Consider the following 22,675-nt stretch of genomic DNA (forward strand, 5'->3'; position numbering starts at 1 on the left):
AATACGGATATAACATTATGAACCAGAGACCCTGAATAAATTTCAGGAGGAGTTTCACGCAACAGTTTGTTCAAAAATACGGGATGGGTTACGATCGTGATAACTTTAGTGTGATGGTTACTGCTGTCGACTGATACCAAACACAGAAAGAGTACAAACGCTCAATTATTCTTGCGAGAGGTCTTTAAAGTTTGGTTAGCCTTGGAAAAATTAACTCGTGTTAATCATCCCAAATTGCACTCGAAATCATGTGATTACCAACAGAAATCAAATGAAAAGGCGACGGGAATAAAGGAAATGATAACCAGTTTTATGAAGCTCCTGATTGTCAAACAAATTCTCCTTGTCAGTGCCATAGGAAAATATAAAGAAAACAGTGAGGAGAATTTGAATGCTAGTTTTAGGGTGGAAAGGGAAAGTCATTTCGGATCGTTTTTTTAACTACCAAAAATCAGATAAGAGACCTTCAAAAGTTTACGAGTTTCATATTGGGTCGACTGACCTTAAATTTTGATACAAATATAATTTTCTCTTGTCTTTACATACACCTATCATTAAATTAAAATAACTATCTTGGGTATACATGGGCAGTAAATAATTTTCATATCCCTAGCGTCAATACCTTCACTACTGGTTCTTCGTATGAAACGATAATTTTAACGCGTACCTTTCTGTCGAATTGGGCAAATAAGACGATAATAAACTGCAGTTCGACGATCGATTCTTTAAGCAAAATTTTAAGTATTAAACAAAAGAAAATCGTGAACGTTTAGATTATTGATGAACGTTTTATGTAGATAAATCACACAACACTATTTTATTCGAGATTTCAGACTCTAATTTTGGACTTACTTTTAACGGAGTGACTCCTAATACTAAGTGAGCAACATGGCTAACGATGGCTACAGGCAGACAAAACCATTGATAAATGAGATCTCAAGAAACTTCCCTTCCCATTTTTAAATTCTTTACCATACTATTTCCCCTCGGGATCGTTAGGTGACCAACTTAGTTTTCTCTGTTGTTCCATAGATTCTTGTCAGGAGGTTTAAAAGCAAAGAGCTATTGCCTTGAATGGTATGATCAGTTTACCAGCCTTTTCGACGTAATGGAACGCGTCGTCTGCGCAGATCTTTCAAGATACCATTACTGATCGATGTAACGATGAGATTTAACCTTTCGATTTCCCACTGAGTGATCAAACATTTACCATTGGAATAATAATCTAACCACGCTCCAGATTTTGCGGATCGTAGCTATCTTCATGTCGAGTTATTTCTGACGTCTCTTTATAGTTCATTTTGGCTTCGGCCTCGTCTTTTTCAATTCGTTTTTGTGCTTCTCTTCTAGCAGCTTCGTGGCAAGACTCCCAAAAGCTACTCAGAACACCTTCTTTATCTGCACAGAAGTCTTCCAGTTCACCCCGCAGTTTGTCAGCAGCTTCATTATCTCCCGTCGCCGCGGAGCGCCACCGCTTTGTCAACATATAGTTCTGCATCCAATAAAACCCCCAGGAAGAGCTCGACAGTTGCCCTTTCTCTGGCCTGGGTGGACCACTCTCGATAGGATCCTCGTCTTCGTCCCAGTTCAGGAGGATTCGGACAAAGGCAACTCCGCTCGTGTGCACGTAGTCGTTCTCTCGACACTGCACTGGTGTCACTTGCATCATCGGCGTACTCACGTGCGTTGAACCATAAGGTGTATCCCGGATATAACCAAACCTTGAAAGAAAAAAAATACACGAAACAAAGCTCAAGGAGAAAATCCTCTCCAGTTGAAATGCACCAAAAGGGCGTTCAACAACCTTGTTAGCCTTGTATCACCAATAAAAATTAGTCTATTGGGTTAAGTTTGGTTGAGTCTGTATTCGAGCTTAGTAACCCAGTCGGTGCTTGTTAGAAGTACTTCTACTACCCCTTGAATGGGATGTTAGCCCAACGCAAGATTAACCCCCCCCCCCCCCCCAGCATTTCATCAGCCTTCCCTGACAATTCGCCAGTACTCATTTTTCAGGGTGGAGAGAGACAGTATGAAAGTGGAATGTTTTGCCCAAAAACACAACATATTGACCCGGCCTGGTATCGAACCCAGTCCTCTCTTCTCGGATTTCAGCGCACCGACATTCATCTCCTACCAATTATCCAATTATCAACACAAAAATCTCTATTCGGCTTGCACGTTCTTTTTCATCTTAATTCCCCCATGTTCCATGATCAAGAATCCTCTTAAAGTAAGGAAATAATACCAGAAGAAGAATATTGATCAAAGAAGGTACTCACCTTTGAAGAATGGCTTCCAAGAACAAAAACAATCTTCGACTTCGGGTGGAACATTCAAATTCTACGAAAATGATTACAAGTTGTTGTTGGCTAACTCAAGCAAACACAGAGTAAGATTTATTTATTTCGCAACAGCTTGTTTCTAAATCTTTAATTAAAATGTTACTTGTACCTTCAAACAGGCTGCTTGCGTCTGCAGTGCAGTTGGACAGATTCAGCTGAATGAAAACCGGTAAACGAAAAGGATCCACATTCTTACTTTTTGGATCAGGAAATGGACTTACTGGGACGGGGACTAGATGAAAACCACAAGACGGTGCCTTCCTCGACCAAGAACTAACCTGAAGACATGAGTGAGAAGCCAACTGAATCAGGTGCTCTTAGAAAAATTACAACATAGAGAATATTAACAATTAACCATTTAACTCCAAAGATGAGATTGTTAATTCTCCCCTTGGCTGCTACATATTTCCCTGTTATTAGTTACGAGACTTTGGTGTTAGATCAAGTTAACAACCTCTCCCTGATAAGTTTGAATATTCTCATAACCTGTTTGCTGGATGATGTATGGATATTATAGGGAGAAGAAACATGTTAATCGCCTCTAGGAATTAAAGGGTTAAAATGAAACTGGTTCCTTCTTTGCAGAATTAATTTCATTTCCCTACCATGTCGCCCACGATGCACCCAGTTGCCGCGATCCAATGAAGTTCGATCTCAAATGCATGAAGAGGGGAGAAGTTGCCGTGATAACGAACTGTGCAAGATTCTGGGCGTGGGCTCTTGTGATAAGGATCAGCATCTAACGTGACAAATTTATAAGCAGGATCGCAGCCATAACCTGCATAGCGCAAGTAAACAGTCAACTGTCAACTGAGGCACGTTTTTGGCCCAATCCATGTTTGAGCAAGGAGCTTCTGGAGGACTGGTTATTTTTTTATCGCCTGGGAGGGGTGGAAGGGGGGTATTGAAGCATTTTGGTTGGGTAACGATAAAAAATAACCTGCTCCCCCAATAAGGTTCTATAATGTTGTTTGCCCCACCCCCACCCCTATTGGCAGTTGCTCGGTAGTCACTTTGCTATAGCCCCCCCCCCCCTCGGTACTCTGGTGGCGACGAATGATACCCTCTCCGTTCCCCTGAACAAATGGGATCCTCCAAAATCTCCACCACCATCCCTCCCTCTCAGGCGATAAATGACTAGTCCCTAAATCCTTCCCAGTTTTTGATAGCTAAAGTGCAAAAAAATTCCCAACAGATACAAACACTATCTATCGTTTGTGGTGAAAACAGTTACAATCCATCATTCACTCAACTAGGCATGACCAATTGAAATTAATAATTTATACAAACCACTCTCCGAATGGAAATTGCGACGAGCCGATCTTGTCCAAGTGCGCGGCTTCCGAACCGAAGAGCCCGCCGGACTTGCAACGATCTCTATATCAGGCGCTAAGAACTCTGGGGTCTCCTTTTCAGATTTGGTTGGCCAGATAGCGACTTCGAACCAATCAATTTGAAAGGCCTGTAAAAGATCAGACTGAAAACGATCCGACCGCAGACGATGCTCGTCGATAAAACCTTGGCGAGATACAAGAGGGCGATCGATGTTGTCCAGCATATCTGAAAATCAAAGATCAAATATGTTCTTTTTTAGAAGACGTGTCTGTGATGGTTGGCTATACTAACCAAAGCATTTAACTGTTTAGGAGACACGCTTGTTTTTAGCCAGTAAAAGGAATGCTTATGCGTTGTGTTATTGAGGAAAGCTGATGATTGCTTATTCCTGTTTAACGCCTTCAAGAACAACTTCAAAATTCGATTTGTAGCGTGACTTTAGTATAAAGAATTATTATAACACGTTCTTGAAGTAAAGTTAAATCTTCATTCCAACCAAGTGGCCTACCCAGACGGAGGTTATTCCGGCTTCAAACAGTAGCAGGAAGCGACTGGGACTACACACCCCCCCCCCTCCCCCGGCAAGTCCATCGCGACGTCATCAGGCTTCCCTGACAATTCGCTGGTACCCAGTTATGTTCCCGGGCGGAGAGACGCTGTGTGAGAGAGTAGAGTGTTTTTCCCGAGAACACATGTACACCACATTGACTGGACTAGGTCTCGTACCTAGGTCTCTCTATGCACAGTCCAGCACACTAACCATTAAGCCACCGCGTCGACCACAATACTTTCTTACCTATACCTTTGTTAACACTGCTCCCATAAGCTCGTGGATTCGAATTAGATTTTCTAGGAACACGAACCGGGTTAAATGTGCAGGGATATGATACAACAATATGATACGGGGTCTTAGAGCCGGAATTTGTGTAGGAACACGAAGCAGAAATTGTTTCGGATCCCTTACGCTGTGTCGACTTCAGAAATCACATGGCTAACACCAAGTAAACCGTTCAAACTTAATTACTCGTTTTAATCAGTCATCAAAAAGTGGCCAAATTAAACTTACCTCCCGTTTTCTCTCTCCAACACGACTTTGGAGTGAAATAAAAGATGACAAATCCCTCTACCAGTTTCTGGGCGGTGCTGTCGGAAGCATGTTTGACAAAGCCCCCTTCAAACAATTTCTAAGTTTGAATTCAAAAGAGTTTGGAAATCACCTCAACGCAGTTTGATTTAAAATACATAGCGAAAGAAGTTTCGCGACTCAATACAGAGATTCAATGACTCTCTTCTGACCTTACAAAAACTTTTTTCCGCGATGTATAGCTGACCTGCCGATGGCAAATATGCCATTTTATAAGTTGGCGTGAGCCAGACAAGGTTCCTTTGAACGTGTCCTCGAGTAAATATGTAAGAATAAGATACCACGACCCAATGCTTTGAAATGGTGATTTCCAAATGAGAAAAATTTAACAGCTTTCCTTCTACCACCTCATACTTCTACATGCATGACATTCCGAGAATTCGCGCGATTAGGAAAGAAAATTTTTAACGAGCGTTTAAGTAAGCTGGAAGAAAATTTTTGATTCCAGGAATTTTTCAGGAATGGTATAAGAGCGCAATATGCGCAGATCTTTCAAATACTATTCCACTTTAGAGAGACTAAAACTCCATCAAAACTGAAAAGAATAATCCACTAAAAAGTGCATCTTCGTTTCTTCTTGCATAAAGTGATAAATGTTTCCCTACCCGACCCCCAACATTAAACTTCAAGAAGACATCACCGCTGACCTGGCAGAGTTGAGTAGCTTGTTCCTTGGCGTTAACTCCTTCCACGTTGAGTAAAATCCATGAAATCGCTTCCGAACTCAGAAAGCTGGCGGGTTTTAGCCCCTTGACCTCTGGTAGGAAAGTCATGCCCTTTCTGTCGAATAATTAGACGGTGGATGCCAAATTCATTTCTACCAAATATGGACATATTTAAAGTGTGAAGTTCTTTTTTATTCTCTTAACCAGAGAAAGGCGAGAGCGATTCTAGTTGTGTAGGTCAGAACTGGCTCGCATGGTTGGTTAATTGCGAAATTATTCTATTATTGTTTAGAGCTGCCTAACCACATCGGTAAATTCCTAAATAATATTGACTATTCTGTCTAAAACGGTGTTAATTGTTTGTCCTTGAAAGCAAAGCCCGCGCAGTAATATATAGTGTCGTGGCGTTAGCTCCACTGGCGGAGAGATCCGTGAAACTAAAGACTGAATGACTCACATGTTCCACACGCCTCAGATTTATTAAGTAAACTCTTACTGCCATCCTTTATAGCAAGACGTGTAGGCGAACGTTATGGGTTGGTTCTGAGTATCATAACTTACAATATCTGGCGGTTCCAGTGGAGTTTCTGTGAGCCTTGGAGGGTTTTTACACGTGTTTGCGGTATTTAACTTAGGATCATGTGGTAGCTAGCGAAAACTGTTGTGACCCAAATGTGGATCTCAAACAAAAGGAAATATCTGAAATTCCGCAAAATGAGAAACAAGGCACACTGATGTCGTGACATACAGATTTATCCAGGCCTAAAAGCGGAGCCCCAGTTAGTTTATATCACAGCCCTTCACTTTCATAGGATTGACAGGTCTGGTCGGTGACTTCTGACATACAATAAGTGCCTCATGTAAATTACAGGGAAACCTACCCAGGATCCAACATGGCCTCTGCAACACTCTCCAGCGATGATTCTATAGAGAGTTTGCCTCTGTCGAGTTTCACTGACGCGTCATCGACCGTTTTAGGTTGCTCACTACAAAGTAAAACCACGTGAATCGATGTTAGGGTATAGTAATGGTAATAGGACTTCGTGTCGTCCAATTCGGGCTGTAATCATACGAGTGATAACAAAATTGGACGACCGCGCAGCGGGAGTTCGATTTGTTTGATAACAGACTGAATTGGACGACACGAAGTCTTATTACCAATGAATCAACAAAATTACAATTTCCGAAAAAAGGAAGAATAGCCAAGTTATGAAAGAAAGGGAAATTTTGCATTAAAAGACTGGCAAAGGAGGCGTAAATTGTAAAATTTAGTAGTCTGTACACACTCTTTATGGAAACCTTTTGAAATTGAAACCAAGTTTGTGATTGGTTGATTCAAACTACAACTTTGAATGTGGTTGGTTGACTTAAACTACAACCTTGAATGTGATTGGCGTATTGAGCTATCCTATTACAAACTGTCCGATAACAACTTGGCAAGTGAGTTAGTGGAAAATAGGAGTCTTTTAAAATAAATCACAACCGAGGAAATGGTAATTTTTATGATTAGCAGGGAAAAATCATATCAGCCATTGAAACACCTACTTACCCAGCGACCTCTCGAGATGGACTGGCATGGGAATCTGGACTTCCAAGTTCGTCTCCTATTCCCGAGGACGACCGCGATCCGTTGGTCAACGGACTACTGGGAGCAGAACTGTTTTCTCTTGTTACTGTTAACTCACATGGGATGGGTCGGGATGTTTTATGCTCGAGTTGTTTACTGATTCGACGGGTTGGTATAGACACATCGGACTGTTTTCGATCCTAACGAGATGTTGGTGTAAATAGAAAATCAAAAGACACGTTACAAGAAAAAAAAAATGATCAGAATCCTTTGAATAAAACAAGGCGGAAGCGCAACCCTTCACAACCTAATATCAGTATACAAATTATCCATACTGTTCTCCATATATCTCCTGCAGTGCTGACAAGTTTTGATTGAAGTTTTGATTGATTAACAATCAAGAACTTCTTTAGTTGGTGATTATTTACATTATTCTCGTTACCTAAATGTTTGATTCAGGGGTGAAAATGTAAGGAGATACCAGATGCGAGTCACTTTTAGGGAGTCAAAGGGTTAACAACCCATAAACTAAACAGAGCATGTTTTGATTGAGCGTTTTAAAACCAAAACCATAGAAATCACAGGAGCCAATAAAAAAAATCAAAGAGGGGCCGAACCAAAAGGGGTATCCCTTTATATAGGCTAAAGGATTATGTGCCGCCCCTGGTGTGTGGTTTTTGAGTCATTTTGGCCTCGAAACAGGTGTGGATTTTAACCACTATGCTCTTAAATCTGACTTGTTGCTTCTTACTACGCGGTCGCTAGGTCGTGAAAGACGCACTCAGGAGAAAACGAGAAGAAAAAAGGCACTCGAACCAAAAGTGTCGTAAAGTATTATTGCATGCTTCTTATTCGCAGCCGTTGTTTGATGTGGGAGAGAGAGCGCATTGCGTGACAGTTGTCTCCTTTGGTGAGGGAGAGAGCGCGTTGGGTGACAACAATAAAACAAAGGCCGCGAAGGAGACTCCTATGATAGCTGTTCTCTATGAAATTTACCTTAGGGGTTGTAGGAGTTTTCTGACTTTGATGACGTTTTATTCGATTTAGCACCTCAAGGAACCTCACGATTCCATCCACTACGTCGGCCTGCTGAGTTGATGTTTTCTTCTTTTCCTCACGACCTGATCCTTTCACTTGACGCTGAGACAACGGCAAAAATGGCAATAGCAAGAAACGTGCTTTCCAATAATGAAGACTCTAGAAAAAAATACACACAAATGAAAAACCCTCAGAGCATGGACAAAAACCAAAAACAATTTAAAAGAAATAACAGTGTAAATTTGTGTTAACAAATGAGTTGATAACGTAAATTGGCCTCCGTAAAGAGTTTCAAAGCTGACGTTTTGAGCGTTAGCCCTTCATCAGAGGGAATGGCGATTCGCTCTGATGAAACTATGCAAATGTTCATTAGCTAGCTAATAGGGTTTAATCCAACAGCAGCGGCTTAGAATGTATTAAAGTTCACATGGCAACCAGGTGAACAATCAGACATGGTTTGATGCTACTCTGGTTTACAGATTTAATGAATGTAACCGAAGAAGTTACAATTTATAGACCCAACGTTTCGATAATCCTGTCTAGTGCCTTCATCAGGGGTGATCTAAACGCTGCAACAAGAGGTCCTTTTATACGATAACAAATTAGCTGCCTTTTTTCTGATGAGGAGAAATAGGCGTCAGGAAGTAGGCCGCCATCATCACGATTTAAAGGAGCGTGAGCGAAGTTAATATGCCGAGCTTCCAAACAAAGACGCTGGTGGTAACACCGATTAGTGGTGATAATTTTAGAATTATCCCACCCAATTGTATGGTTAGTTAGGCATGTGTGGTCCGATAAAGCTGAATTTCCTTTTTTTGCAAAAGAAAACCGCTTTTTGATGCTATTTCAAGCATGTACCAAACTGACGTTTGGTTTGTCCGATGTATTCGTTGTCACAGTCATTGCAAGGAATAAAATAATAAATAGCGTCAGTTCGTTGTTCTTTCGTGACAGGATCCTTAGGTTTGGCAAAAATATTCCCTTAAAGTCTGAAAAGATTTTTGAGCAACTTTAACGTTGTGGCTATTCAAAGTTCTCTTGATGGGTTCCGTAACACCCTGAATGTAAGGAATAACAGCAAAACCAGTCGCTGGTTCCCTTTCATCAGGAGTGCTACTAGTTGTACCTGGTTTTTGGCAGTTACGGAGAAAAGTTTTTGTGTAGCCATTCGCCTTTAAGACATTACAAACATATTTTCTCTCCTCAGCCTTCGAATCGAGTGAAGATGGTAGACAGTCAGCTGACTTAGAGACGCCTATTTATACCTCGTCAGAAAAAAGGCAGCTAATTAGTTATCGTATGAAAGGACTTCTTGTTGCAGCGTTTAGATCACCCCTGATGAAGGCACTAGACAGGAGAGTCGAAACGTTGGGTCTATGAATTGTAACTTCTTCGGTTACATTAGTTAAATCTGTAAACCAGAGTAGCATCAAACCATGTCAGCAGCGGCTTAGTTGTAAAATTCACTGAACTAGCAAGATATATCAATGAATGATCACAAATCATAATGCTAAAATTATCATGAAGTTACAAATATATTTTGTAACGAAACTGCTTGTCGAGATAATTCGATCTGTCAACGAAATGCATTTTATTGCTTTGACGAGCGCTGTAAAGAAGCTACTACTCTGACAAGTAGATGTCTTTAGAACGTTACTTCTAGGGTGACGAAGTCGCCGATTTCAGCGACAAAAGCAGAATAGAAGTACCTCAATAAGCTCCTTAAATTCACTTTCTCCGCAGAGATGTTGGTCCAAGTAGTTCCAGTTATAATTTTCCATTTCTTCATGCCGGAATTCCCCATAATTTGGTTCAAACAGTTTTCTTTGTGGGATCCAAAGGCGATAACTATGTACAAAGAATAATGAAAAAAATAAGTCAACAACGAAGAGGAAATCAATTCAATAACCAAACAAAGAAGTGCATGTGTTTATAGCACCCAATTACTCCCAGTCGCCCTGCAATAGCCTGCGTTGCTGGCGGTCTGCGGTTTTGGGGACGGAGAGAAAAATGAAAGGCCTTTCATTTTTCTCTCCGTCCCCAAAACCGCACAGCGCGCGCAACGTAGGCTACCCTGCAAAGTCTCACAGGGCGACCATGACAAATCAAACAATCCGAGGAGTGAGAAAACACTGATGCTTTTGGATCTAAGGGGTTGAGAAGGAAGCGAAAATTTCATTTAACAATGATACGGTTGGAACGAAGTTCCAACAAATCATTACAAGATGGCCTCAAAGATACCATAAAAGAACTTGCTATAGCAATCTTACCTGTATTTGATTGGTTGCGAACCAAATTGATGGCGTGGTCTATACTTGGTCACTGTCACCTCATGTGAAGTCAAGCTTAACTTGTGCGAGATCCGTCCAATGCTAAGAAAGCATTCCTGGTGATCTGACTTGGCTGGTATGGCCGCGATGGACTGGGGCTTATTAGGAGGTGCTGGTTTACCCTTTAGTGGGGTCAACTGAAATCCCTATCAACATGGGAAAGAAGAAAAACGAATGCATCTTGAATAAGGTTCAAAACTGTCACTTATTTACAATAACATGATTAGCAATTAGAGGGGAGAATTAAAAATCAGATCTTGTTAGTTAAAGGTTTTATAAAGTACACGATCACCAACTACAGAAACTATTAATTGTTAAACAAATTCACCTTATCAGCACCTTAGGAAGTGTATAGAGAACAGGTTAGGGAATATGCTTACTGACATCAGGCTGAAAATGGCCAATACCTTTCGAATTCGTTGCGAGACAAGTTCCATGAATAACATCTCCGCGCTTAAACCCCGGGGAACCCCATGTGAATCTTCCTCCGGCAGACTAGAGAAGTATCATTCCATAAAAAATAAGCATACGTAAAGGCAATTATTAGCTGGAACAGATCGGACAAAATGGTTAATGGCAAGATGACTAAGTATTTTAAGAAAAAAGAATCTTAAAGTTTACCTGAACTTTTATGGAAAAAAATGAAACAGTGGAAGTACTGTTTTCGGCTAAACGAGCGTAATTCGATTAAGTTTGGTCATACCAAAACCAAGTTTATCACAAAAGCCAATCAGACCGAAAGAAAATGGAGCGTGTTTCGACTGGCTGTCTTAAAAGCAAAACCAAAGTATTCACAAAGGCCAATCAGAAGCAGGAAAATACCTTCTAGTGGCAATGAGAACTCAAAGTAAAACCGACCAAACTGCCTAAAGCGCGCGAAAACGCGGATGACCAAGTCGTGATTAGTTTAAGTTTTGCATTTGATTGGTTGAAAGAGTGGCGTGAGTTTTCTGGACCAACCACAGAGCGAAGTAAAACAAAACAAAGCAATCCCAGATTACTCAATTGAGAATTGTCCATGCGTGTGACGCATGGACAAAAATCAGGCACGTATGTACCTTTCCTGTTTTCCCCAGCCAGAAATCTTCTTCTCTTCTGTATATTCCTCTTCTACTTCAATTAACAGAGTGTAATTATATTCGCAGTAATCGGATTCCAGTGTCTGTTTGCTTGGACTGTAATCTGTGGTCAGAGGTAAAAGAGCAGGACACGTCAGCGATTTCCAATCCACACTCGTCTTGACAGCAGCTGTCCAATCATGTTCATCGGGAGTTTTCTCTACCCCTCGATATAAATTTATTCGTGGTAGCTGAGATCGGCGCCTCGGTGTCGTATTCTGTGATGTCTTTGTTAGTTCGGAAATTGGGCTGAAATGGCCGAGAATACCCGACGATAGTTCTGGGATGAAGGCGTCATCTTCGTATGTATCTTCATTCTCTTCACTAATCATCAGTGGGTCCAAGAAGTCTTGCTCCTCCGAAATGCTCCGAGACTTTACTTCTGACATTTCCTGTTTGCGAGCTGCCACGACGGCAAGTGCTGCTTCTTCGACACTACGTGACTGAAATACAAATGAAGATAGAAAATGAGTGGATTTAAATTCAACAAATGGTAATCGCTTTTCCTGATCCTAAGCCTTAGGCGAAGGTGTGGAGGCTGAGAATTGTTTTGTTTTTATTTTCGTTACTCTGCTACGTGGGTTTCTTGGTGACTGGTTTAAAATCTCGCCCTAACAACTTAACCAGAATTGACCAGTTAGAAGCAAACTCTGAAATATCGTGTCAAAGTCTTACGCTTTTTCAACAAATTGTCTCTCGAGCATCGAAAGTAATCCAAGATTTGGTTTAAGATCAAGATAACTACTTCAATTTGATAAGTTTGAGTATTCTCTCTCTCTGTTTGCTAGATAATGTATGGACATTAAAGGAAGAAGTTACATGTTATACACTTCTGGGAGTTGAAGAATTGAAAAAAAACCTACCTTCTCAGTTTTAATTTGTGGGTTGCTTTCGGCTGGTGAGAGTTTCTCATAGTGTCGATGGAGAACCTCTCCCCCAGGCCCCTTGGGAAAAACATGTGACCACCGATGTCGATTACACGTCCAGTTACAAGGAATCTCGTTCGGCTTGAAAGGATTTATCAGGGTCCTCTGGGGTCGTGAATGACCAGGGATCTCATGGCGACTTGCGCCCGCACTTCCGACCGCAAGCCGGCGAGGGACTGGACGAATGATTTCGTGAGAAGTTCCATTCACCACCATATTTTCGGAAAGAGACGCTGAAGAAACGAAGTAACAAAAGGAATATTTAAGGGAAGGGAGAGATAGGCATTTGGTGTGGTACATCCTCACGGCTACGCTTGATGTGTAAAAAGATAAAGAGAGAAAGAAATTTTGAGCTCAGTCATTGATTAAAGAGGGATGTTATCCATTTAGTGTGTGCGCGAGACAAAAATGTACTCTTTTTTAACCACTGATAGTTTCGTTGTCTCTGAAGTCTGTTCGAGATCCTTTTAGACTAGTTAACTTTACTTTTAACCACTGCTGAGGACACTTCGATGTAATAATCACAAAAGTCAATCCGTGTACAATTCAAAATTAGCCACGGTCAAAAATGAACGATCAACTGCAAACATATCTTACATTAATGTACAGAGGAGTGATTCCGGACACACAGGAATAACACAGACAATTAAGAGTCTTAATTGTCTGTGATATTTGCTCAACCTAACATACAGAGAAGTGGTTCCGGACACACAGGAATAACACAGACAATTAAGAGTCTTAATTGTATGTGTTATTTGCTCAACCTAACATACAGAGAAGTGTTTCCGGACTTATGGGAATAACACAGACAATTAAGAGTCTTAATTGTCTGTGTTATTTGCTCGACGTCACATACAGAGAAGTGGTTTCTGAATAACATCGAGTTTCGACTTTTGTGAAGTATTGCAGTTTTCAGTAACCAATGTCAATGTTCCTGTGTGTCCGGAATCACTTCTCTCATTGCCTCATGCCTCATTAAGGCGTAATCCAAAACAACGACATGGGTACAACGTTCACGCTCGGCTGCAAATTTTATGCATAATTCAAAGCCTGATCTAACACAAAGACATCGTAAAACTTTCACGCTCAGCTGGACGAAGTATATGAGATATGGATTGAATTGGTGCAGCGAACTGAAACTGTTTATGCAAGACGTCATACCAGGTAATCATGACGCCGAATGATATGTTATTAAGTGGTGAACGTACCCTTTGGAACGTCATACCAGGTAATCATGACGCCGAATGATATGCTATTAAGTGGTGAACTTACCCTTTGGAACAATGTGTGCATGAACCTGAACGACAAAAAAACCATAAACTGTATTGCTCAGTCTGCGTTCCTAACAATAGGTAACGTGTGTTTATCAAACAAAGACATATCCAATTTTGTCGTTTTGAAGTTTTCTTCCTGAATCTATTCTCTTTGGAACAACGTGTGCATGAACTATAGGAGAAGAACAACAAAAACCGTCCATAGAATTTCTATCCCAAGAATGATTGTCATAATTCGTCAAGTTCTTAAAAGGATACTTCGATGTTCACTAAGAATCGTGAAGCCGTGCCTCGCGCTACTCTTGTGTTCATACAAGGTCATCATGACGCCGAATGATCAGATTAAAGCTAAAGCTGTTGAACATAATGATTTGGAAGGTAAGCAGCTCAGTTTCATATGTAACAAAATCGTTTTAATGCCTGATAAATTTCAGTGATATTTCTTATTGTTTTGTTAAATTTTGACATAGCTAATGATAAATCTTCATTCTCTTCACCTTCCTTTCTTTGCATATAAATAACTGTATACGTATTTATTTCTTCATTAAAATTTTTTATGCACGCTTTCCTAAGTCTCCTAAGGACATCAGATTTCCACTACAGTCGTTGAAATATATGCATATGTATGGATATACATATCTTGAAATAAAATTTTGCTTTCGTAGTGAAATATGTGATTGATGAGTGCTCTTTTTTCCTCCCTCTCGTCAGTAAAACCCCCGGTTCTGTGCTCCGAGGATGCAGCAGATGACCATTTGGTTTAGGGAAAGAATATATAACCTCTGAAGAGGATCAACCAAGAACTTTAAAATCATAATTCGTTAAAAAACATAACTAGAAACATGCTATATAATAGTTGTGATTAGCTGACGAAGTCTAAGGTTCATATACTAATTAACATATCGCTAAGAGAGTTCTTGTTAATTGTGTAAGGCACAGCCGTCATTTTGTTATCTATAAACCATCAAAACTGTAAAGGCATTCAAATAGTTTATCTTCCATATTGCTGATTACGTAAAAACTAATATTCAGATGACAATGAACATTTCGACTCAAAAAAGTAGATCATTTAGTTGGGAAAACTTAAAAAAAGTTTAGACTGCACGATAACTCCTGGAGAGTGCCGGAAATACGTACAAAATCAAGGCTAGTGGGTTAAATTACCTCTATCACGATCGCCTGGTAGTTAAATACTCACTTTAAGTGCCCTCGGAGATAACTCATCACGATGCAGGACTTATTTTTTTTTAAGATATCAGTTAAACTGACTAACATTTGAACTTTAGCCATGCGCGCTCAGATAACAATCCATATGTCTAGCACAGCGTTCGGTCACTTTAGTAATCGCTCGCACGACTTCCGAAAATTACCGCGTCAGTTCATCACTACTTGCCTCAAACGTAAAAACCCATCTAGAAAAAAGACTCCGAACAATATGGCTTACAATCGAAGGTTTCTTTGATCCTCAAGTCCGCAACCGCAGCAGGTTCCCTAACATGTTCACCGATGCCCATTTATATACCTGGGTGGAGAGAGAGACGCACTGTGGCCAGGATTTAAGCCTGGGAAGTGAGAATGGCGCAGTGTTGAGCGCGCTTGCCTCACACCGCTGTGGCCTGGGTTCGATTCCCAGACCTGGTGTCACCTGTGGGTTGATTTTGTTGGTGGCTTTTTTCCTTACTCCTCCGATTCTTCTCCGTGTCTTTCGGTTTTTCCTCCCTCCACAAAAACCAGCATTTCAAATTTCAATTCGATCTGGTAACAGTGGACAAGAAGAGCCACCTTGGAAAATACCCATTGCCAAATCCATTATTATTATCATTATTACTACTATTATAAGCCCAGATTATTCCCATTGAGCTACTATGCCTCCCACATGGAAGCCAGAAACAGTGACGTGAGATATAACATACCGAGGACACCATGAGATGTATACTCCATAGATGAAGACAGTATAAGGGTTCCTCTGCTGTCCAGGGTCTTTAAGGATGGAGCATCTCGTTCCTTGAAAGAAAAGTTAAAACACATTAATGTCCTTTAAAGGCGGCTAGCTTCTTGGAATAGAGAAAGAATAGCAATAACGAACGCACAAACAAATCAAGAAATAACTGAGTAAAAAGTTGTTTTCCGATATTCTTGGTCAGTCTTTCTTTATCAGAACGGAAAACATGGTATGAAATTTCCTCAACCAGCCTGTAAAATCGAGAAATGATTAAAATTGAGTTATTTTCTCCGTGAGATGGCAAAAAGTGCATGCCGGGAAAATTTTTCATCCCTGACGACGATTGACGGAGAATGTCGGAACGTTCGTAAACATTTTTCCATTCTTTTTCCAAACTTTTCCACACAGAGTAATTCCATATATTGAAAACTTTAACCAGGCAAGATCCTAAATACAGCAAAAGCTTGAATGAATTACCGTAAAGGTACTAAAAGAAGCTGAAATCTCCATGTCCTCGTAAGACGAAACCCCTCTGGGAGGCGAGGAAACACGGCGGAAAATAGGTTCTTCTTTTGACTTAGCCACTCGCTGCATGTCAAGAGCACTTCGTATTCGTCTGAAGGTCGTGCCTCCGGGTGCCCAGCCCTTCAGAGTGGAGTGAGTAAGCGGATTCCTGAATACTTTGGCGTCATATTCGTCATAATCCACCCGATCTGGGAGCTGGCTGTCTCCCACTTCTGTCTTGCAGTGTTTAGCAAAATTGCTGTACGCTTAGGTGAGAGAACAAAAATACAAGAACAAAAATCATCGTTTCTGTCGCAATGTAACCAAATCTGAAATGACTGAAGGAAGTAGGTTTCTGGTCCTGCGTAGGTGGCGTAGGATAACAAAATAATTTGGTGTTATCAACTCGGGAGTTGGTAATATAAATTAGCCACCATAAAGAGTTTCAAAGCTGACGTTCCGAGCGTTAACCCTTTCGTTCGGAAATGGGTCGTACTGTTCCGATTGTTCGCTCTATCAGGTGTCTACTTACGCATCAACTAATAAGGTAGTTCACAATTATTTACCGAAGTAGGAGTAAATATCCACCACTTTCACTGACGCTGAGGTGAGTTAGTGTTTTAGTATGTAACACCAAGAAACAAAAAAAAAAAGGGTTTCACTTCTGTCAATATACCGAAAAATGGTCGGAAGCTGAACTCTCCACACGCGATTTTGTCTCTTCATCTACCTGGAGGAGAATATTACTCACTTTCACTTCCGAACAAGCCAATCAGCGCGCACAAAAAGCACTAGTCACTCGTGTGATATATACCAATATACTCCGCTCCATACAGTGATGACGATGATGAACAACTACTACCTTTTATGAGGATATTTATAAGAACTTAAACAAACACCAAAAAAACCGTGCTCTGGCAGAAATTTGAGTGTAATTTCAAAGACGCAAACTTTACCATATGGCAATAACTCAACTTGTTGAGCACAGTCCTCGGTTTACGCACTGGAGAAGATTATTATTTTTGCAAATATTCACTGAACAAACAGTCTGCATCTCAGTGCTACGCGAAAAGTTTACTAGCAGCAAACAGCAGTAATGGGAACTAACCTTCTTCGTGTTCACCGTTTTTTCCAAGTGAATTCAAAATAGCTTCAGGTATTTTTATACGAGGTGCAACGTTCCCTGGCTTATTCCTTGTCTTTGGTGAAGTGTAGAAATTGTGATTCATCCAGTGAGGAATGTTATAATCATCTCCAATGTCGTTGTCTCTGAGGCCAAGTGTCTTGTTAAAGAACTTGAAAAGAGGTACAGTGTGAAGCGGCTGTTCAGCAAGACACACAAGGTCGATCGACACACCTAGTGACATAACGTTATGTACAGTAAGTGACCCCTGAACAACTACAAATTCTTTGACTCGATAAGAGCAATTTTCAATTGAGTTTCGAGAGTATAATTCCGGAATTACTTTGGTTTTACTTAACTTTGCTCTGTGATTGGTCCAGAAAACCCGCGCCATCCTCTCAACCAATCAGATGCAAAAGTACTAACAATCCGGCACAACTTCGTCATTTCCCGCGCTTCGAGTAGTTTGCTTGTTTTTAACTTTGAGTTTTCATTGGCCGATGATAATGTAAACCTTTGTTCTGTTTGGTCGCTAGGACTAATTTGGTTTTAGTCTTTGAACACTCGACTTAAAATTGCTCTCTTGCGTTCAAGTACAACGCAATACCTTGAATTAATTTGACAACAGACGGAATATTTAAATGGGAGTCAAAACCAGATTAATATCCTTTAATCCTACCAACTTTTACTGATTATCTTTTATAAATAGAAAGTAAATTTATGATCGTTAAAATAATAACGAGAATGATAACGAGATGATGAGGAATTTGAATCAACATAGTGGGCAGACGAATGTACAATTAGGAAGGATCTCATGAATGATCTATATTACCAAAAGGCCTTGGTTAGATCAGTGCAAGTAAACTTGACTTAATGCACTCTATCTTAACCAAGCCATCACGTTGAAGCTAACTCCAATCTACTGTCAATTTTTAAGTTGCAAAAAAGACATAAACTATTGTGACAAGTGCTTGAAGGAGCTCCGTCAGGACCTGTGTATTTTGAAAAACTTGGTCTCTAAATTTTAATTTCATCATTCGCAATTTGGGTTAATCACTTCCATCTAAAACTATACTCATAATTCTTTAGTTTTGTTTTGCCTCTGCCGTCTTATCCTACTCTAACAAAGTACTATTTCATAGTTTCCTGGCCATTCAACGTGACTTTTTAGAATTTTGAAAGAGCTCCATTAACAGATCCTATGAAAGAGAGATTGTTACGATGGAAGTGTACTTTATCATACCACTATCCAGAAGACGCTGTTTAGTTATGCTAGTCATTTCTCTATCCACCTCAAACACTCCGGACCCAGGTGCTACAATGATAACCGTCTGACCAGTACGACCAAAGTTGCGATCGATATGATGCCTCTCAAAAGCTGAAACGAAAAATAGTGAAAATAAAATGAGAAATTACCAGCCAGGTATTGAAACAGAAAGGAATCAAGGCTTGCATTGAGTTCACTCTACTTTTCTCTGTGATTGATCTAATGATCTAAAAAACTTGCACCGGTCTCTCGACCAATAAGATGGAAAACGGACACCAGTCACTGCTTGTCATTCACATTTTCCCGCGCTTCAGAAAGTTTTCTTGCTCTTACTTTGAGTTCTCTTCGGTTCCTGATCATTATTATTTTCCTTCAGCTGTTCTGATTCGCAGTTTTCATTACTTTGGTTTTGTATGCGAGACACTCGATCGAAATGCGTCTTGCGGCTGTCGTTAACTCCAACCTAAACCTCGATCTCTAAATTTTTTTTCCCATCACGTCATTACCTTCACAATTTACTCACACAACTCTAACGGCTCAAGAACGAATGAATAGAGGGAATAAGCTTAAAAAGAAACTGTAGTGCTGTGTCGATGACGGGTATAACAAGATAATTTGGTTTAATCAACTGAGCCGATAGTGTACATTGGCCACCGTAAAGAGTTTCTAAAGCTCACTATCCGAGCGTCAGCCCTTCGTCAGAGCCCTGAGAACGAATCTTCATTCAACGGACACTGCTATCAAGCGGACGCAGACACAGAAATTGAGCCCTTTTGCCACCCAGACCGTGTTGTAAGGGGAACTTTCATAAAGTACTGATATATATATCTTTTATGTTTTAGGAAATTTAAGATATCAAGTGGCAAAACAGAGTCATCAAGCCAGATGGGAAACGCATGTGAAAGCACAAAGTATAGCTCAAGAGAAATGTAACAGGTACCCTCGGACCTCTCTCTAGCCACACCCCTGCTCAAAGACTAAGATATGCCGTTTCCATTATCACTTACCATTCATCGCCAAGTTGATAGCTTCTAGAAAGTTTCCCTCGTAGGAGCTGGAATTTTGCCCCTTGATTTTGGTGCCTTTAAGCTTATCACAACAGTTTGAGAATTTTGGATATTGGTTAAAGCAGTGCTTCAGAGTGACCAGCATAGGGATCCAATCATCACAGCTGTCTGATAAGGCAACAACTTGGTAGAAATCTTCATAAAACCGTCCGTAAGGATCCTTTCGAATACATCCTTGAGCTTCTAAGGGAAATTCCTCTGCAATTGTAAATCAAAAGAATATTTGTCTGTTAATCTAGACATTGATATTTTTGAAGAGGTATTTTTGTCTCCTGGGGAAGGGGGGGGGGGGGTGGGTAGTGGAGGGAACTCTCCATCTCTTTGCTCTTGCCCGACTTTTTGAGTGGCCAGAATGCAAAAAAGGTTATTTGTTTTTAAGGGGATGTTTGCATGTCAGCTGGGTAGTGTTGGTGCACGGGTAACTGCAGAATACCCAGCCACTCATTTACATGTCATTGAATAAGAATAGCATCTATTGTGTTATGCCTCAATCTTCAAAGCCTCCCAACACGTGTAAGTGAGGCGGACCAAAGTGGCTGGGTATTCTGCAGTTTAGCCGGTGCATATACTGACTGTTATTATGCAACTTTCATTTTTTTTATAAACTGTATCATTCAGGTCAGAAACATTGTGGTTCCTCTAACTAAAAAATGAAAGCTAAGTACCCTGGTCATTTAGTCACCCACTCATTTTCTAAGTCCTTCCTAAGTGAGTTATTGGAACTGTTCATTTATGGCATATTGACTCAAGGATTACTGTATGACTACTGTCCTATGGAAGGTTTCCTTCCCAATCTGTCTTTATTTTTAAGACCTTCCTTCCTACATAGTAGGAATCAAATATCCTAAGAAGCAATGGCAATGTCCTCTGTATAGGAAGGTAACAAATACTAACTTAGTCAAAAAGCATCAGGATCCCAAGTTATTCCCTACTTAAGCTAAAGGATCTGATAATATTAATTCAATGATCAAATCTTTTTCTGTTAACTAGACTGAGCCACCTCTAAAATGAATTTTCCTTAATGAAAAGAGATACAGTGCAATAGAAACATCACCTACCAAGAGACTGTGCATTGTAAAATGTTCTTGAAAAAAGAATAATACTGACATCATGGTGGGCTTTCAGCTCCTTCCATTTAGTAAACAATTCATAAAAAAATCCATTGATTGCCTTTTCAATATAAAGGTCTCCATTGAAGTCAAAGTCCCACATTTCTTTACTCATTTGAATGAATAAATACATCTTTGTGCTACTTGATCTAAAAATCACCTGAAATAGGAAAGAAAAATAATGACTGTTGTCCAGTAGGGATGATCAGTGTTTAAAGTAAATAGGGGAGAGTTGAATAGCAATGCACAAAAACAAACACAAAAATTTTTAAAAACCCTTAAAGAGGACTGCCATTCTTACTGTTACCCTTAAACCAGACTGCTGTGCAGGAGGGCAAAGGTTCAAGCCCCAGACAAGACCGACACTCTCAGTTTAATAATAACTAAAGAGAATGTGCTGCCTTTACAATGACATCCACAAATGGTTTAAGACATTCTAGTCTTCTCCAATAAGGATGATAAAGCGTAGGCACTGTCTCCTGTATCTTCTCCGAACTGGTTTTCATGGGGGCATAAGAGAATCCACGCACTTCTCAGAAAGAGTGGGGAACATAGCTCTCTGTGTTTTGTCCTAGCCTTGCTATCGTTTATACAGGCCCCCACTTAATCCAGCTTTAGAGTAAATTTCTCTCATGTTTCCACCCCAACTAAGTTCGATAACCAGCCAAATTTGGAGCAAGTGGGCCAATGTTCCTCCCTAAGAAAACTTCCCTTCTCAAATTAGGGCATGGGGATGGCCTCATGCCTTCTTTAATCCTCTCCACCCTTTTTCTGCTCCTCCACCCACCCAGCCCCATCTCCTCCTACCCTTCTGCTTGGTATCTGGTGATTTCGCCAATGAGTGATTTTGCCAACGTCACGTTCGCCAACGTCTTAGGTCGCTTCGCCAAAGCGAAAAGTCACTTCGCCAACATCCTACTGGTCACTTTGCCCATGTATTAGTTTACTCTAAATAAAAATTTACTATTACTTCTTCTTGCTTCTGTGTGTTATTTACTTGACTGAGCTGACTTGATTTCCCCGTTTGAACTTAGTTTCCTTCTGTTATTTTGTTCAGACTTAGTTTCCTTCTCTTGTACGCGCAACTTTTCTGGATCTGTCAAAAATATGCAAATTGTTTGGAAGTCAGCCAAGCGAAACTAGCATTAACTTAAAAATGTTCTGACCCAAGTATCAACATTACATCCGAAGCATCAGTAAGCACCCTTTTTACTAAGTTATTACTAAGTTATTACTAGATATTTGGCGTTGGCAAAGTGACCAGTAGGACATTGGCGAAGCGACTCATTGCGTTGGCGAAGCGACCAAAGACGTTGGCGAACGTGACGTTGGCGAAATCACTCGTTGGCGAAATCACCGCAATTCTTCTGCTTACCCTGGTATCATCAGATATCACTCCACAAGACACCTTCTCTCCCTTGGTCCAGATCTCCATAACCTGAGCTCGCACCCCAAAGTGTGACAACTTCTTGGTGATATATACACACGAGCCAACAAGCTGTTTGGAAAATCTCCACATTTCGCTCCTCGTGACGAACTGGTCTTTAAACAACAGTTCCACCATATCCACAAACACATCTTTTGGTTCGACTTTGGTGACTTCCACATCCCAGTAAGTTCGCAACTGGAAGAAATTAGCCACAGACTGTTCGATGCTGATTGTATCTTTCTGTTGGAATTCGGGGTTAATCGATTTAATCTGCAGCAAAAGACGAGTGTTATCTTCATCTGGATGATAGATCTCCAAGATGTCTCCTTCTTTTTCATTTGGAAATTCCTTTGGATTTAGTATGAGATCATCCTCACTGAAGTTTTGCTGATGGACCCATAACTTAAAAAGCTTCATCCTTAAGCAATTGTCACTTCGATTACAAGGTACAAACCATCATGTTCCGCGTTCGCAAATTTTAGCTCGCTTCTTCCG

At 40.5% G+C, this 22,675-nt stretch overlaps 1 protein-coding gene and 1 pseudogene across 1 annotated transcript; one reads left to right on the top strand and one right to left on the bottom strand.

The window, feature by feature from the left end:
- Positions 1–22,675, top strand: part of LOC136279210 (2-(3-amino-3-carboxypropyl)histidine synthase subunit 1-like) — a 490,303-nt pseudogene that overhangs the window by 112,780 nt on the left and 354,848 nt on the right.
- Positions 471–22,672, bottom strand: LOC131794009 (GATOR1 complex protein DEPDC5). The gene is made up of 22 exons (XM_059111507.2): positions 22,127–22,672; positions 20,701–20,911; positions 19,583–19,840; positions 18,552–18,686; positions 17,294–17,542; positions 16,159–16,451; positions 15,653–15,743; positions 12,403–12,698; positions 11,480–11,982; positions 10,829–10,916; positions 10,362–10,567; positions 9,801–9,939; positions 8,050–8,250; positions 7,036–7,253; positions 6,368–6,472; positions 5,469–5,601; positions 4,744–4,861; positions 3,633–3,902; positions 2,948–3,120; positions 2,452–2,620; positions 2,280–2,340; positions 471–1,721 (listed from the first exon to the last, which is right to left on the bottom strand). The coding sequence occupies exons 1-22, from the start codon at positions 22,595–22,597 to the stop codon at positions 1,226–1,228; spliced, it is 4,884 nt and encodes a 1,627-aa protein (XP_058967490.2). The 5' UTR covers positions 22,598–22,672; the 3' UTR covers positions 471–1,225.

This window comes from Pocillopora verrucosa, chromosome 2, assembly GCF_036669915.1.
Source record: "Pocillopora verrucosa isolate sample1 chromosome 2, ASM3666991v2, whole genome shotgun sequence".
Classification (NCBI taxonomy): Eukaryota; Metazoa; Cnidaria; class Anthozoa; order Scleractinia; family Pocilloporidae; genus Pocillopora; species Pocillopora verrucosa.